The sequence below is a fragment of the Lepeophtheirus salmonis genome, chromosome 11 (genome assembly GCF_016086655.4).
Source record: "Lepeophtheirus salmonis chromosome 11, UVic_Lsal_1.4, whole genome shotgun sequence".
Classification (NCBI taxonomy): domain Eukaryota; kingdom Metazoa; phylum Arthropoda; class Copepoda; order Siphonostomatoida; family Caligidae; genus Lepeophtheirus; species Lepeophtheirus salmonis.
In genome coordinates, this window is record NC_052141.2 from 16,436,964 (window position 1) to 16,456,448 (window position 19,485).

General features: G+C 31.4%; 1 protein-coding gene across 1 annotated transcript; it reads right to left on the minus strand.

The window, feature by feature from the left end:
• Window positions 1-13,882: 13,882 nt before the first annotated feature.
• Window positions 13,883-18,007, minus strand: LOC121126368 (hypodermin-A-like). Its single transcript, XM_071891788.1, has 4 exons — window positions 17,920-18,007; window positions 15,984-16,249; window positions 14,280-14,496; window positions 13,883-14,217 (listed from the first exon to the last, which is right to left on the minus strand). The coding sequence occupies exons 1-4, from the start codon at window positions 18,005-18,007 to the stop codon at window positions 13,883-13,885; spliced, it is 906 nt and encodes a 301-aa protein (XP_071747889.1).
• Between the last annotated feature and the right edge of the window lie 1,478 nt (window positions 18,008-19,485).

Sequence of the window (19,485 nt, forward strand, 5' to 3'; positions counted from 1 at the left end):
GAGAACATATAGGTTAGAATTAATCTGATGCCGATCCTCAATTCCCCTCTCAGTCCTGTAAGGGCTTATAAGTAGTTGATACTCCTGTAGAGAAAAACACGTGGAAGAGGGGGGAAAGACTTATGGTATCATTGTCCAGTGACTAAAATAATAAACATCTTCCTTTATCAAGAACGTTATCAATTACCGCCTTTATTATTCTATATTAATATAATATTAGATACTGATAGTCGATAGAAAACAGAAGAAAATGCCTAAAATAACGTCTTAAGAAAAGTGTTAAAAAATAATATATCATGTTCAGGTTGCAAACACAAAAAGTTATGACCACCTTCCAGGACATATTTGATACAGCTCTAAGCCTAACTCATATCAAAAAAGGATTTGTCGTCCTAATCCAGAGTTTGCTGCGGAAACATAAATTATCTACACTTTCATGACAATTTTCTACATAGCAAGAGGCAGAATGGTTCTTTTTTTTAGTGTCTTATGCATATTACATCCTCATTCAGGGGCGTTGCAAGAATTGTTCTTTTGGTAATCTTGATAATTGGACGAATGAGGAGAACAGTTTAGCTGTCTGAATGTTTCGTTCAATTATCGAGTAGTGAGAGGAACTAAATAAACATCAATCCCACTCCATAAATTGCAAAGACATATAGGCTCAAATGATTTCAAACTTGATCTTCAAGTCTACTCTGAGTCCAACAAATACTTACACTTATAACTTACTAGCAAATTATCATTATAACTTTTCTAAGTATAAATTGTAACTATGAGTATGTTTAGTGAGGCGTATAACATACCCTGGCAGTAATAATATAATTAATTGTAAAAACATGCAAATATATACTTCATTATTAAAGAATTTATCCCAAAGTGTTTTTATAACCCTATTCGATCTTTATTTTTAATAGGACTTCTACCATTAATATAACCGTAGAAAAAAGTAATCCTATAATGTTATAGAAGCTGTATATAATGATATTTTCATAATATTAACCTTAAATATCGGGTCGTACAATGGAATGATTGAAATATTTATATAATATAAATTGTAGAACAATAAACAATGAATGTAAACTGCCATTCATTTATTTTTAGGAAAAATAATCGTATAATCTTTTCTTGTATTAATCACTTACTTCCTTATTTAATTATATACATATATCTTCTTTCCACGGAACTTTTCCAAATATACGTAACCTCTCAATATCCACATCGGATATATATTTTCGCAATTTTATCGATCTACTTCATTCGTAGTTGTCAAGATATTATGGTCTTGCTTAACTTTGACTGAAATACTTACTATTTTCTCCATCACCACGTCGCTCAAAACCAGATATTTATATGTTTTTGGGGAGAACTAATTACAACAAAACTCATTAATTATGGTATGGAATCATTTTGCAGAATCTTAAATGTTGATTACTCCGTGGTTGATGCTTATAACTAGAAAATCCGGATGCACTAAATAATTCTTAAAGATTATAAAATAAAATACACACTTGATACCATGAATAGATAAATAATTATACGAACAATCACACATTAGTAATGAAAGCTGGATATTTTTTCGAAAACTGTTATAATTATTCGTTGATTCTTGATAACGGTACATCTAAGTATACAGTAGTGACTAGTGCGTGTAACAATGCTCAGGATTTATAAGTGTAGGTTCTTGTGGGACTCAGAGTATAATTGAGGATCGACATCAGAATAATTCCAGATTATAAATCCTTACTATATACGTTGTGAGATTTGTGTTAGTTTCCTTCTTTTCGCGGCTGCTTTTAGCTGATCTAATAAAATGTTATGACGATTAAGCTGCCCTCTTCCCAAACATTCTTCAAATTGTCAGGGTGACAACGTTAATTTCTGATTTTTTTTTTTTTGTTTTTACATAATGACGGAAAACATATCAAGTATCAGTAAATAAAGGATTTGTGTACAGAAAAAACTAAGCATATCAATTAGCAAAGAAAAAATGATTGATGTGTGATGTTTTTGTTCTTATTTGTTTATTATTTAATTAGTCGTGGGGGTGTTAACATATCCCTGTTACGGAAAAATTCTCGCCTAACTTTGCTGTAAATTGATTTAAAAATGCATAATAAAATACCTAATTTGATTTTTTTAGTAAAAGAAGATCAACTAATCGTGTCTTAAAAATAAAGACCCAGAATCACAGAAAAAATTAGTAGTCTATTTACTTTGAGTGATACAATAGACAAATATCTCAGAGCTAACATTGACAAGAGTATAAAAACAACCATGTATTTACATATGTTCATATTCGTTAGGCCTGAGATACATCAATAACATCTTTTAACAAAAAGTTGTTATTGATAATGTTCCCTGGTTACATCACGACCAAGAAAATTATACTGCCATCTGTTTGAATTGTATCACGTCTCTATATTTAAAAGCTGTGAAGGCATTTACCAAAGATAGTTACCAAATCTCGAAAAAGGCTCTCGAATCTAGAATAGGATTTTCTGAACATGAATGCAGTGACTCTCACAAAGAAGCCAGTGAACGTTTGATAACTATTCCTGGAACATCAAAATACATTGTATACATTTTTGACAAAAGTTGTACCAACATGAAGGAAACAAATTAATGATACTTCTAAAGATAAGGCAATCTTTGTCATTCAGAGGAAACTGGAGTAAAGCAGATTATAATGAATTAAATTCTAACTCTTTTCTGTTACTTTTCTTTTAATGTAAAGATGAAAAAAAAAAAAAAATCCTGATAAGTACTCAATGGCCAGCAATTCAAAGGGCATTAGTCTACTGATAATGTAAAAAAAACTTAAATTGAAACTACAGTTCGTAATGTCCATATTTTCGTTTTTTGTTTCCTTGGCAAAAGTAATTTAAAGCAAACTGAAAATTTCAGTAAGGCACTCTAAAGTCATGATATTTCTGTACCAAGCTGTTGCTGTCGTATCAGTATTCCGAAACAGTAAAATATACGACCCTTTTTTTGCAATCAAATCTTGGTATTTCTGATCCTAAACTTCAACAATTTGAATTATAGCATCCTATTCAAATGGAATTAAAAATTTAGACTATATTTTCAATTTTCATGATTAACATGAAACACGTTTCTGTTAAATATATTACCTAACTTTTGATTAGTTATATATCTTCATACCCACAGGTTTAGTAACCTATGTATAAATGTTCCGTGGTGATTTATATATGATAATATACATATTAATATATTGTCATTCTGGATTCTCCTCATGTAGAATAAAGGAAATATATAAACTCCATATCCTCATATATCTCATATCCACGTATATCATAATTATAAAATTTATATTGATCTTAAGTCTATTAAAATCAATTCAATAATCGTGATATTGAATCTCATTTTTTAGAAGATTGGATCATTGTAAAAGTATTCTTTTTGCAAAATTGATACTTGTCAAGAAATTATTAATAATCATTCATTCATAAATCTTAAATTTTCAATATAAGAAGCAAAAGTTATTTAATAATTATGCATATGATAAAACCAAAGATCAATTTCACCCATCTCACAAAAATTTTGATGACATACAATATAATAAATGATGACTAAACAATAAGATGTTGTGCGATGCCTACAATTAAGAGCTTTTGAATATAAAATGATGAATGCTTTAACAATTTAAGAAATAATAAAGTTGTCGAAACCAATAAATTTTGTTCTAAATATGATATTGGTAGAAATAAGAAAATACAGCAAAGACGTAGAGAATTCACTTCAAGTAAGTACAAAACCGATAACAGACTACAAAAAACCTTGTTATATTCATCCTCTTCAAAATCGTCGACACTTGAATCGGATATTAATTTGCTAAAGAAATGAAAAGGATATAAATTGACAATCCTTGTCAGAGAACGTGAGCACATCTGAAACAACAACAGAGATGAAATCAAAGAATTGGACTGAATGGAAAAAACAAAAGGAAATTTAGAAATCGAAATTAATGCAATAATGCCTGGATCACATGTACATGGTATCCCACTATAAAGTCATTAAGAACTATGACTTTCAGATACTAACCTCCAATTTGAATTCCCAAGATCCCAAAACGGTTTTGAAAAACCAAAAACAATATTTGGCAAATTGGGAAGCAACTCAATACGTCCCCCGTTGTATGAGAAATCTATTAATTTGCGAGTTCCTCATTCGAAGGCTATAAGTATCAAGACTATGATTCGGCTCAAGAAGTTTTTTTTTTTTGTTTAATATTAAATCTAATAAGAGAGGAAGAAATCTTATTGGTTTCAAATAAACTTTTCAATTATAATAGCAACTTTAAAATTTTACATCACTCATATCCAAAAATGTGCATACATTCTATGTCATAAAAGTATAGCAAGAGCAGAATTATGTATTTAAAGAAAATTTTTGTCCAATCTCCAATTGTTTGGTTCTTCAATTTTTATTTTGATCAATGTTGACTATTTAAAACCAAAAATTGCAAGTTTGATGATTTGTATGTTAGACCATCTCATTTTACAGGATATAACTTATTTCTCATATTAAAAAAGAAAAAAAATCATATAAAAATTTAGTCTTAACTTTTGTGTTCTAGTCGCAAGTCTATCATTGGGATCCATAATTTCGAGTCAGAAGCCCACAAATATGGATCTGTAACTTGCCAATTATCTTGCAATAGAGCTCATATTTTATAGGTTTGTGACTCAAATTAAATTATGCCTATCTCTCCCTGTTGGTAGTAATCGTTGATTGTACCCCTTCATTTCTTGCTAATTCATGAGGATCAGATAATCAAGTTGAAGTAAAATGGGTCGATAAATGCCCCTTTCTAAACAAAATTTTTTAAAAGTAAGAATAAAATATTTCCACTAATTAAAAAATCTTTCTTTATGTTAGTGCTTAGACCTATGGGTGCAACATCAATTTTCTTCAAGAACATAAAAAAAAAAAAGAAATAGTTAAGATTATGCTTGAATTCAAAATTTTATACTTCTATGCAGTTAGAAGACTTCTATGAAGTTAGAGATCATTTTTTGGTTTGTTATTACTTGATGAATTAATTCAATTTTGAAATGGATACATCCCTAAATAGAATAAAAATACATGTTACAACATTGATTTAATCAGGCAATGCATACGTATGCATTATGTAGATAGGTAGATTATGCCATTTCCAATAAGGCCCTGGAAAAATAAAAAATTTCAAAATTTAAAACCAAGTTTATATTGTTCGTTTTTTGTATAAAGTGAGAAACAACACTTATGCTTTGCCAAGTAAAACTTTTTTTCTGAGATGAATATTGAATTCTCTTTCATTCCATTGCTCTTCACAAGGTATGTACGTCTTACAATCTTCCCCTGAATAGCTTCTTCTTGGAATTCCAAATGAGGTAAGTACCAATAGATCTCTACAATTTTTATTATTTCTCCTTTTCTGTTCCTCCATGAATAGACAACGCCTCTGAATGACCCTCTAGTACTGCATATCGCAGTTGCTGGATTGCGCCACTAAGTACGTTATGTCAATGGAGGAGTGATCTTTTCTATTCATCCCAGATCCTAGCTTTTGACTGCTTCATTGCTTTTAGTTATGAATTGTATCACTTTGTATTAGTCATTGAACCAACCTGAAAGAATGAAAGTAATGGTTCTGATATTAATGAGGATTTTGATTGGATCAAGTTTCTCTGACTCATTCAAACCATCAGGAAACTTTGGAAATAAGGACTCGACATTAATAATGTTGTCAGGAAACGTGACTTTTGCAGTTCCCTCAAAGAGTTTTGCATAGAAAATTACATATAATTGACGCTAAATTATGCAACAAAAGTAAGTCTTGTAAATCTAAAGGGACGAAGAACGTAATTCATATCATTTTCTTTATTGCATATTTCAGGATTTTTTTAAAAATCAGTTCCGTCTCTTGCGTGATGCACTATTAACAATGCTTGAGCCCGTTTTTACAAGGCCATAATTATGTCGTTGTCCTTGAGAGGGATTTAGATCTTCAATTAAACTGATGAACTTGTCCTTCAAAAATAAAGTATCAACTTCAGTTCGTGCTTGTACAAGATCATTATGTAGTAAGTTTCATTCAAATAGTTAATTAATATGAAATATTATATATATACTTTGGATACTTATTTGATCAATTCATAAAGTCGAAAGGGCCGAGTATATTTCCACAATGAGTCAAATGTATTTCGTGTCGCATAATATAAATGGTTAGATTCAGAGCCAGGATCAAAAAATATTATTCAAAACTGAACCTATTAAATAAGAATAATTTAGTTTGAGATGTTTGTAGTTATAATGAAATGGTTTATGTTTATTTACTATTTTAAGGACTTGGAAATTTAAATTCGATTTCTAGAGTATGGTTTTAATAGTTTTTTGATCAAATATTTAGAGATCCTGACTTCGAATCTGCAGTTATTTTAAAATTTGCAACTCCAAATCATAGATAAATGTGCATATTTTCTGAGTTTCAAATCGACTCCGTGAGTACATGAATGGCATTATTGGCTCACTTTTCTGCCATAATGATTAATTCATGGTAATTAGATTTATCAAGTTTCAAAATTACATTATTTGGATTCTTTTAAGCTCATGAATTGGGATATAGAAAATTGATACAGTCTGACTGATGTTTCCAATTGCTTCTATTTTTGCAACAAATATAAGAATCTTGTTTACCCCACTGAATTAATTATATCATTAATGCTAAATTAATTAATGGGAACATTAATTTTACGAATTTCATCTTCAAGCCCGGTATATTATGTTAGCAGTAGCCTCACTTTTTTTTAGACTAAGTGTATTATTAAGATTGTTAAGTTGTGCACTTTCACCTTGACATTATATGACCGATAATTTTCACGAATAGAATCTATAATCCAATTAGAATCCTATTCTCTCTTAATAGGATTTCGCACTCGGATTGTTGTCCAACTTCAAGCACTGGTAAATCCTGAGAACTCATAGAATTCCTATCTCCAATCTGCCTTACGTTTTCCCTGCACGATCTACATTATAGAGTCTGAAATTCTTCAATATTTTAATTCATATGCAGGAATGAAAGTTCGGAGTTTTCTTTTAAATATCCACTCTGCAGGTGATAGACCACTCCATTTTGGTGTATTCCTCAATTTGACTATATTATTTAAATATAATATAAACGTCAATTCGACTTCAGATTATTTAAATAACTTAGTTTTATAGATGGACTTTCATGACCCCTTAACCTAGATTATCACATTTATCATACGTGTAAGATTAGTCGTGTAAGGACAATGTATTACTCATAACTTTACAAATTGTAATTTTTAAACATCAACACACTTTTGATGTCAAAAGTAGAGGTTATGTGATTTAAAAATTGTATTGTTTCGGAAGAGAAAATTGTAATATAGTAATTTTTAAGCTTACTAAATCTTTCTGGTATTTTCCCCACAAACAACATGATTTATTGTAAATCATATTACCAATAGTTTATGCGCGCAACTCATCGAGAGTAATCAATATTTAACTTATAAAATGACAATTAATATATTTTATATATTTCTTTTTTGCTTCAGTTGCAATTATTTGTATTTTCATACAGTTTGATCACTTCTGAAGTTAATTCTTCAACAGCTATTCCATTACTCACTTCCTCCCTGAATAATCCGCTTTTAAACATTGGTTTCTGGAAAGTTACAAACATTCATTTCTTTCAATTACGCAGTGTAACACACTCAACCAATCAATAACGTCATCATATGCTTATTTTTCATAAGGTACCAAATCGAAGGAGTATCCAGATATTATATTTACCGTCGAAAATATATATTACTAAAAAATAATATTTTATTAACGTAAACTAATTGCAATTTAGCTCTTGAATTTTTATTTGTACAATCTATGAAAATCAGAATTGCTTAAATTTCTAAAATATTGAAAAATACACTTTTTTTAATATTATTATTCGGTTCCTTCATATTAATATATAAATAAACAAAAAGATAATTTAAATATGTATAATAATAATAAAGATCAGGGCAATTACGTAAAGATACATAAAACAACATTATAGTTTAAATTTAGTACCCCGGAGTTGAACCACATCTACTATAAATATACATGGAGAACAGATTCATCTAATGAAATAAAATCTACAAATTAATTGTAATAAATAAAATTAAAATGAAACAATTACGATAGCTATGACAAGGTTTTCCTAAAATTCTTGATTATTCTGTTGTTAAAAACTATTCCCTTGTTGGATCCCATAGATGGAATAAACTTGATGACTTCTGATGCTGTGGTCCATGTATCCGTTCCTATGTTTGAAATTTTAAGCGATAAGGCCACCTATATCGCAGATGCGGCCAAAATTATACCCCTCACTTCTTCCTCAACAATCGGTTCATATGACGTCAGGCTGTTGGCAATAAGAGCTTATGAGTTTAGCTGAGTAAAGTCAATTGCTTTAGTTTCGGATGAAGCTCTTTTTTTCTCCGTGAAAGTCCAACCAGCACAATCGCTTTCTGAAACTCTTCATCTCCACCCATCAAACCTTTTACATTTAATTTTATAAATTTCTTCAGGAGTGAATATCATGACTAGCTAATATTCCGTTGCTAATAGCATGTTCTTCCAAAATAGATGGGTCCTTTGATTTCCTAAAGAAAAACTTCTTAGTAAGATTTTTCCGAACAATATCTACTGTTGAGTCCTCATTAAAGACAGGATCATTAGTCCAGATAACTTGCTGAGCCGCACCCTACACTTGAGATAGTGCCGTGGTTACATCATCGGTAAGATTGGTTCCCATCATAAGCCTTTTATATATTCTGGTTTGAGTAATTGTCCTCCTCTATTCCAGTGAGGGATTCCCCGACATGTCTACAAAAATTTTACAGTATATTTGCGGAAGGATAATTGGTATATGGATTTTCCAATTATCCTTCCGCAAATAACTGGGGGGAGCCCAGATGAGATTTGGGTATTTTTATGGCCTTGATGTAGTTTTTAAAGAAAAGTCTACCAAGTCATACATCTTCCTCCATGATTGCCTTTTCTACAACTAAAGGACTTGCTCTAGCTTTATAAATTACTCTAGGAATAACACGAGTTTTGTATAGATCAATTCTTTTTTTGTATATTTAACCTCCTCCAGAGGTTTATTTCTCGATCTACTGTTGACTTAATTTGGTAACAGTTATCTTCGTGGATACCATTATTCTGCCTTGTGATGCCTAATATATCAATCTTCCTTTTTATATTGCAGCTCCCAACTTTGAGGTCTTGAGCAGGACTCCATGAAACGATAGGCATGTTAGCAGTTTTACTCAAATTCAACTCCAGACCGGACCTCTTCCTAATTTTTCCAAAGAAATTTAATAGTACTTCCAGCCTCTTTATCAATTGAACCCCTGAATTTGCTTCCACTGTCATGGTAACATCATATGCACATAAGTCAATGAAAGACTTATCTCCCTCAAAACATACTCCAAACCCGCCATACTTTTTTGATATCTCTACTACAAGCTCCTCAATTGTAGCAATAAAAAGAAATGACGGGAATCCCTGCCTACAGCTTTAATTCAATCTATAGAACTTGTTGACGTGCCATTATATAGTAGTGCCCGAACTGGATTAAAAAACCGCTTTGGAAGCAAAACCCTGACCACTCTAAGAATTTGCAGATGAGAAATGAAATCAAAAGCCTTAAAAAATCAACAGCTAAAATGGCACCAAATTGATCTCTTTTCCATACAAAGTCAATAGCAATCTGAACATTGCGAGAAACATTTGATATTTTCCTGTATTTAAAAAAAAAACCTTTTTTGTAATTCCAATATTTTTAATCTTTAAATACTTTAATATTATTCAAAATTGGTTCCATTTGACGAGCCATTCTCCTGAGGGAATACTATAGGATTCGTTGAGAACTGTAATTGGCCACAGTGATGCAAATCTGTTCCATCCCCTTTTTTTGGAATGAGAACAATTCTTCCTATCGTCTGCATTTTTGGAAGTCCCCCAAATATCTCCATGGAGTATGGAGTCTCCCATAACTGTTCAAGAAAAAATTGAGCCCTCCTCAATAATCATTTCAACTTCATTTTGAATTCTCTCTCTCTCTCTCTTTTTATTTTTCTCAAGATATTGCCTTATAGTAACTTTTATCATTCTTCTCAGCATGTGCACTGCTTGATTGGGTGAAAATGAATCATTGAAAATTCTCTCCAAGTGCCCTTTTAGTTTCATTTTAAATTAATCTTTTCCAGGATCCATTTTTTGGTATTTTAAAACAGTTATTTTACCGTTTTCTTTCAAGTTCCATAATAATTAACTTATGATCGGAATGAGGTTCTGATTTGTATGACGCTGTTTTCAAGAAACGAACTAATTGAGGAGAGACCAAAGCTATATTAATTCTTGACATTTGACTTCTCCTTCTCCAAGAAAAGACGGGCTCAACACACGGACAATATCTACAAGATTAAATTCGCAAACTAAGTTTCTCAAAATGATTATATTTGGGTGTCAAGGAGAAATTTTAAAAAGATCAACGTTTAGATCAACAATCAATGATTATTAATAATAGGCTGAAAGAAAGAAGAGGAATTCTCACTGGGGCCACAAACATTTATAAGCCAAAATTTGAATCCATAGGCGCCTATTTGAATTGTGGGCCAATTACTTTTGTTGAAGTATCCTTTGATAAAAGAAATATCCTCAAGTCTCCTCGTAATCAGAGTTAGGACTCCTCTATTCGAACCATTCCCAGTAAAAAAAACATGAAATCCTTTTAGGTAAACAAATGGGACAGTTACCATTACAAGAGGAAGAGTTCTCCGATTTAATGTCTTGAAGACAGATGATGTCAGGATCCAATGACATCAAATGATTCATAAGGGCATGTCTGGATCTTCTATCTTTAGCCCCTCGGGTATTCAGAGAAATTATCCGGTTAATGCCCATGTTCAATTTTAATTCATTGGGAATTCTGACAGGGAAAAAGTCCACAATTCTGGTTTACATTTTTTTTTCCAGAAAGCTTCAATTTAATATATAAGTGAACGCATAAAAGAACAAGCCCATCTCTTTCACTCCTAATACTACACAATATACATTGCATTTACAAAACATGTTGAGGGCCCCTTTGTCATGTATCTTCCGAGGGACTATTTTCCTTGGATCTCTTTTCCATTGAATCGTCAAATGGACTGGATAGTCTTTTGGTACTTTTTTAGTCAGTAGTTTTGGACTTGGGGTGTGCTTCAGGACCTACAAGTTTTTGATTTCTCAGTATCCGTTTCCAGTCATCTCTCAGACGTATAGAGTTTGAATATTTGGAAGTGTAATCAAATGCTTCCACCTGTATATTTGAATGAGGTTTTGTTTTCTCTTATTCTGGCCGAACTATAATTTGTTCTTGAACCCGAATTAATTCTTTTGACTCAGTCGATTAAGTAGAGCTCACTATATTTAGGTTTTTCCGTTGTTTCATTGGACACCTCAGGCTGCTCAGCGTCCAACGCGTCAGTAATAGGAGCTTCAGGGCTTTGATGTCCAGTCTGTATTTCTGTATCATCTTTTGTTGGTTTTTCGTTTGGGAGGGGTTCATGTTGACCTCAGTATTATCTACAGAAATATTTTTAAGTTTTTCTTCAAGAACTGCCTTGTATTCAATTATTTGGAGTTTTCTCCCTCTGCAGTTAAGTCGAGAATGACCAAATCTGAAACACCATTGGTATCGTTGTCGTATCCCGGGAAAACGGAGATTAGAAAGATTCTCAATGACTGGAATTATTTGAGGAATGTTGGACGGATCACCACCCACTATCTCAAAAATATAATTTGAGGTCCTCCATAAGTTTTTGTAGCTCTTGAACATCTTTCTGCTTCCAGGTCTTCTGGGTTAGGTTCGGGGTAGGAGACAGAGATATTAAAAAAAAATTTATCCATTCCTTTAACTCTCTTAAAAGTGTCTATTGCTGTTACTTTAAACTTTTTCTTATTTTCCCATTCAAAATTCTCGATGTTTTTGATTTTCATGTCAATAGGCACCATGTTTTCTTCAGATCCTATCACTTGAGTTCTGTATGTTTCTTCAAGTATTCCAATCTTGAACGAATGTCCATAGGGACTTTCGTATATATAAAAAAGGAGTAGCCGTAGCCATATCTAGCTTGAGCTCCTGGAATTTCATCTTCCGTAAACCCAAAGTGAAGGGCTGCTCTGTATAATGTTAATTGCTGCATATTTACGTTATTAAATGTACGAATGCTGTCGGACTCGACAAACATTTCCGACCTGTATTTTGAGCTCAGATCAATTTTTTCCACGGCTTCTTTGACATTTTTCTCTCTTTTAGAGAGAACTTTTGCATAGGTCTTTTTTTTCAGTTTGATTAAGTTCAGGTGGTCGATCCGTAGTAAGTGATCCTTCCATTGCAATATAAAATAAGGAAGAAGAATAAAAATATCTTACAGGTAAGTCGTCCGTGTGACTCACATCCTGAGCGAGGAAGAAGGATTTTTTCAATTTGTTTTCATTTCATTTAAAATTTGCAAAATTATTTGGCACAAATAACTCCACAAAAAATAATGCTACAGAGCTAAAATTAGAGACATCTGATTTGGTTATTTACAAAAATTCTAAATTAATACAGTTTTTTCAAATCGGATATTTGAAACTGAATTTATTCCTAAAACAAAAACAAAAACACCAACACTTTTAAGACCTATGCGATATCCCTCAACACTCAATTTTTAATTCAATTAAACACCACTGCAAAATAAACATGTTGCAAATTAAATTTGACATCTACTTGTGGAAAAATACTATCCTTCCAAAACCTGGTAATGAAAAGTAATTTAAAGAGAAACATAAAAATGAAAGCTACACTTGGTATCAAAATGATGATGTTGAGTTAACAAACAATGGGGGATGTCACCACCTATCCGATTTGATTATGGAAACTGTGTAAAACAAAACTTTGATAATGGTGTATTAGTACCAATATGAAAGGAAAATATAACATTTAAACTTGTTGTACGGTTTATTGGAAAAAGAGAGTTAAAGTCTCGTACCCTCTATTAAATCATTCTAAAGGGCTCGAGGGAAAAAGTGGACACTCCTCAGAAGAAAAGCATGTTTTTTCCTTCTCTTTTTTGGTTTAAAATTGTCAGCTGTCATAAGGTTTATTTTAAAGGTCTTGAAGACAATTTAATTACTACTTTTATGGCTTAATTTAATTATTTATCATAATTAGTCAATGCATATTAATTGCAATATATTTTTCATAATGGTAATTAATATGTATTGGTTAATTATAATAAATAGTGCAGTGTATTGTAATAATAGATCAACTTCAACTAACTCCTCAGCTTCAAGAAAAAATGGTCTTGTCTGAAAAACAAACTCATAGTTTATTGCTGGCTATATTTTAAAACGAATTAAGAAATATCAGTCTGTTGTTTGGACAATCTTAGTTTTGTTATTTTGGATATTAATGATATTTGTCCATATTCAAAAATCCTCAGTCTAAGAAAATATACTGTTCAATTTGTAGTACGCTTTATGAATATATTCATTACACTTAAGAAGCGATTTTGCAAACTTTTATTTCCCTTTTTGTACATTGCAAATATATTTACCATCTAAAACTATAATAATTAAGCTTAAACTCTTCAAAAGTTTTATTTAGAAACTGCAGTCACATAATACGTACATTATTCAAAATAAACGAAAATATATAAAGCAACAATATCTTCCACAAGACATGGTCAACAAGCTTCATTTGTTTTATGGCGTTGAGCAATGTTCCTGTATAAAAAATCAAAGACATTTTATGCTTAAAAAAAAAAAAAAATGAGTGTCATTAACTTACTGATATATTATCAATGATCCAATCCAAATAGTATGAAACGTTCATATGCAACGAACCATAGCCCTCAATTCCGCATTGAAAGCCCTGAGAAGTAATTCCTACTAATGTACATACTCCGTCCACTTCCATTGTTAGTGGACCCCCTGAATCACCATCGCAAGTACAAGATAAGATACTATGAACGCACAACACTGAGTATTTTGGGGAAAAATTATGAATAAAGTTTTTGCATAGAGAATTCTCAAAATCGAAGATTTGCAAGTCGGCTCTCAAAAGATTAGGAGAACATGAAGGAGTCTTAGGTTTCGTGTTACCCCATCCACTAGCTATTAAAGATGGTTTAATTTTCAACTATGTATATTCAGGTAAATAAGTAATAAATCCTTACCTATAACAGTAGATCCTGAATCGGGAACTGAAGATTTCATGAACGGTAAACAAATGGGTTGGATGTTTGAGCCAAATTCAAATTCTGTCTTCATTGTTATGACTGCTATATCATTGACAACACCAGCTGTAGTTCTTCTAAAGCGTTCATGTACTACAACTTTCTTTATATTATATTTTTGTCCTGATTCAGAATCTGTTTTTCCTCCTGCGAAAACCTGCAAAAAGGGCAGGTTGTAACAATTTGAAAAATATTTCTACGGCTCAAAAAATCAAGAATGGAATCCCGCTCATTTTTAGATCAAACTTAAGAACAGTTGTTTTTTATGATTATATGAAAGTCCGTCTGTATATATATATGATAACAAGGCACCGAGTCCACGGGATAAAGTGTTTTATGCTGTATATAATAAATATATTTTGATATGAGAAATAATAAAGTGGTCGTATTTAATGAAATATCAAAGGCGTGTTTTTTTTATTTATAGATCTAACTTTATGCTAGAAGTCTAATTTTTGGAACAAAAAACAACAATGAAGACGATATTCTAGAAGCTTTGTGGATGTGTCTTTCTTTCGTATATTTTGGCTGGATTTTGTGAGGCTAAAGCATCCTACAATGGTCTGCCATCATGCTTTTTTTCCAAAATCTTAGGTTGCGATTTTCCATTGTGGGAAATATCTTGGTAAAATACCTATCCTTGTTCTTCACTCACTTAAACCAAGGTTTTCGGTGAATAAATCTCAATGAGGAATGTAGGAAGTGGATTTTCAACGACATTCAGTAATCAAGTACTTTATAATAATCAAGCAAGTTCTTGACCCCATTGTTATAAGCAGGCTACTTGTTGTTTTCATGGAAATGATCACTTATCCATTTGAAAGCCAGCCAACCCTTCAATTTCAGGGGACGTAAGACTTTTTGAAATTGAGTTTCATTAAAAACCTCCCTTAATTGTGGACCAACAAATATTCTTTTCTTCGATTTGGCTGCACTTACCTTCGAAAAATTTCTCAAAAGGTAAAAGAACCTTTCAGAATTAACTTTAACCATTGTTTTCACAAAAAAATATTTGTTAAACCAAGTTTAATGTGGGAGGTAGTAGAAAGATTTTTGGAGATCCACAAAAGAGTCGGACTAGACAATACTTTTATCCAGGTACTTATGAGCAATGGGATCATTCATTTTATAATATTATACAGAATGATGATATATTTAATAAAAAACAAAATTAGCTTCATATTAAAAACTGTACGTACTAGAAGAAAAATATAAAAACATATTTGGAGTCAACGTCAAAAATGCTGTAAACTACAACTTAAAATGATTTCTGATGAAAATTCTGTGTTTACCTGTGTAATGAACACAAAAGAAAAAGAGCAGACGAATCATCTGTTTTTCCTTCTATAATCGCTATACTTAGTTTTTTTCTTTACACGGATCCCACCTTAAGGAATTATCTAAGTACATATGTATGATTGTAGTAAGTAGTGAGGTCTGAGTGTGCTTTTGAAAAATAGAGAGTAAAACTAAGGATTTCTTCTATTTTATAAAAACAGTTTTGTCTTTTGACCAGTGCTTAATTACTAGGGGCAATGCAGGGTTCTACCACTAATATGCTTATATAAATACAATAGGTTTGTAGTTGGACTATTAAACAGAAAAAAAATGTCACTAGAATGAAATATACTTATATTTACGTACATAAATCAGTTCAAATTTCGGAAAATGTCTAATTCCATTCACAACAAGTCCTTCAAAACAATGAGCTGCAGTTAAAACATGTTTGGTACCGATGATCGATCCTCCACAATCAGTAACCATCTGAAGTCTTTCATATTCATTAATAACGGATACTTGCCAAGGTATTTCCCCTTCCTCTACCGCTACACCGTTTATTATCCTATTCGACTTTGGAGTACATCCCTTAAGATTCTTTAAAGGGGATGAACCACATGATTCATACCAGACTATCAATATATAAAAAGGAGTCATGTTAATATATATAAAGGAACAAAATAATTATTAAACCTGTAGAAAATGAAGATACAATATTTAAAAAACTAAAGGCTATAACAAATACTAGTAAGCTCCACATTTTGTAGTCTTTTTATATGTATTGTTGGCTTCGGAGTCGAAAAATCTACTGTATAATTTCTATATCTTTCTAAAACATGACATTTTAGAGGATAAACAAATGTTCAGCTCGGATATGGTCAATTCTATTTACAGCAATACCCTTAGATACGAGTGCTCCAACGTACAAGTGTTTTTTTGTTTTTTTTTTTGTTTTTTTTCGTATTTGAGTGTGTGTGTTTTTTTTTAAATATACGTAACAAATACATTATAACAATCAGGGTTAATATGAATACAAGATTATAACATAACGCCTTTCTCACTGATGTTTGACTTCCCCCACGTTTTTTAATAGTGACGTCAAAGAGTATAAACTATTGTCTATTACTATTAATCATATCATTTCTAGTATTATATGTTGTTAATATAGTAGCGTTGTTATTCCCAGTGACGTCGTCAAAATCTGTCTCACTTGCCCATCAGTTTGTACTACGGTACATCAAATTGAAGATTCTAGCAAGCCCATTTACATGATGGTCTAACGTTGTATTTATTTTCGCCTTGATACCAATGAATCCTTTACATAATTATTTAAAAGGAAATTTCTAGATACACTTGGTAAAATAAACTGCATGTATTTCAAAGTTACTTTTGAATCATTATTCAATTATAATAATTATCTTCATTATTTTAACAAAGTTGCGCTCCTGTGTATTTATAATAACATCAACTCTTGCTTCCAATGATTTAATAGGATGTTCCATGAATAAACTTAGGGCATATAATAATGTAGGCTTATATTAGTCAGTTATAGTATTTATACAAGAATAGAGTCAAGAGCTTTAGAAGCTCCAGGAAGGGAACTTTGTGTATGTGTAGTTGAATCCCTATTGCCTTTAAGGTTGACATTAAAATCACCTGATATTATAATGGGACTGCTTGATATAATGGAAAAGAGTTTGGAACTAAACCCTTTTCAGAATCATCATTATTCAAGCCATATAATGTAAAGAAGAATGTCCAAAAAATTTCATGTACCTTTATAATTTTTCCGTCTTTGGAGCTAAAATCAACTTTTTTTTCAAAGATAAAATGACTACTTGAACCAGAACAAGGCCCACATGGGCTACATCGAAAAGCCAGTTAGTTTGTCTCAAATCGGACAAAATGATGGTTTACAGTAAAAAGATTATGGCTGACCTTTTGGATCAGCTCAATAGTCGCACCAAGGGGTTGAGAAAAAGTTTGTCTACTTGTTCATACACTTGAATCTTCTCATGGTCACAGTCATTCTTACCCCACAAAATGTACACCGTCAAATACGTTTACAAGGATAATCTTGTCTGCGCTGATAATGTCAAAAATCAACTTCTGAAGGATTTGAAAGACAAATGTCAGAAAATGTAGTTACTCCCAAAAGCTCGGAAAGTCGCAGGTTCTAGCGAGGAGGATGATATCACTGAGCCCAGCCACTACAATCCTCATCCATATCCTCATCTGCAAGCCTGGAGAGGCTCTTTCGTGTGGGTTCGGATATTTTACGACCAAGAAGATCTTTCCTTACCTCCCACAATTTTGCTTGTCTTATTTAGGAATCTCATCACTCCAAAGACATTAGAGGAAGGATCCGTTGAAAAAAACATTTTAACCATTCCTGACCAAAAGGCTAAACCTCCATGGTCAAGGCTTTCTATACTCTTTTGATTATCTTAAAGAAAGAAGCATCTCAACAGAAGTATAAGGGCATGGATTTTGCTTTATTAAACCTAAGGCTTTAATTACAGGAAAGCTTACATCCTATGAGCTAATATACCCTAACGAATTTTTATTGCCTCTGTTGCTAGATATACATACATCTTTGAAAATCCTGAATGCTCATGACATGTCCTGAATCCCAGGAGCAAAAGAAAATATATTATATCACTCCAATATAAGCAACTACCTAAGTCAATTCTTAAAAGTCTTCGAATTTCTAACCTGGACTTTTGATTGCTGTATTTATTTTGGTTTCAATTATTTTGATATAGGAAAAATTATAGATGTGTTTCATAAATGATGTTTTTGTTATTATTAATGTACTTCATTTTTTAAAATTTTAAATCAATGACACTTAACTTCTTCACTAGAATACACTGCTTGTATGAAATATGCTAATTTTTTTATTTTTTTTTTATCTGACCTCTATGATAGAAATTTTTGAAAGTTCTTATATGAAACAATAAGTTTAAATATTAATGTTTATTTATGTATATTTATAAGAAAAAAAATGAAAATCTAGTCGCTATGAGAGAAACAGGAACTTGCTTTTCAAAATGGAAAAGAATATATAGAAATACATTTTATTCATATTTTGTTAATTAAATAATTTAATTTATGAGTATTATGAAGTAAATATATTTATTATTATTAATCTATAATTTTATTTATTTGAAGAGGCAAGTATTGAAATTCTATTTTTAGTTATATAATTCACCAAATCTTCTACGCAATCATCGTATACTTATACAAGAACTAAGAAAATTCATAAAAAGTCAGAATAATCTACTGAAAGACCCACTGAGGAACAAAAAGGTGATCTTTTATCCACAGCTAATTCATTGAAACATTTGATTATATTCCTTCTTAAATAAGTTATGTTCCTCGTCTCCTACCCTAGTAAAGATATTTAATTATTTAGAGCTCTTTAGTGTCCTTCGTGGTGGAGATCACCATTCTCAATCCCATTGATGCTAAATCCATTTATAAGGTTGAGCTCGTGATATACGTCTTCTTATGGATATAGGAATTCATAAAATTAGGATACTTCAAGTTCACCCCTGATTTCTTTATTACTTTTGGGTATCTTTTGATTTTGGAAAACAAGTTAAAGATGATTTTAGACTCTTAAAGATAATGTCCCTCTTTTTTTTAAATTCTGCTATTACATTAATACAAATAGTAATAAGTGATTAAACTGTTTTTTAAACAGTTTAATTGAGCTCTTAAATACTGAGGAGTTTTATTGGAATATCTGAATATCGTTTCAAGTCCTAAATTTATTGAATGTGGCCTCATATTTTGAACAAATATAATAGTTATTGTCTAAACAACTGTACAATAACTGTAAGACAAAACCTTAGCCTAGTTTACC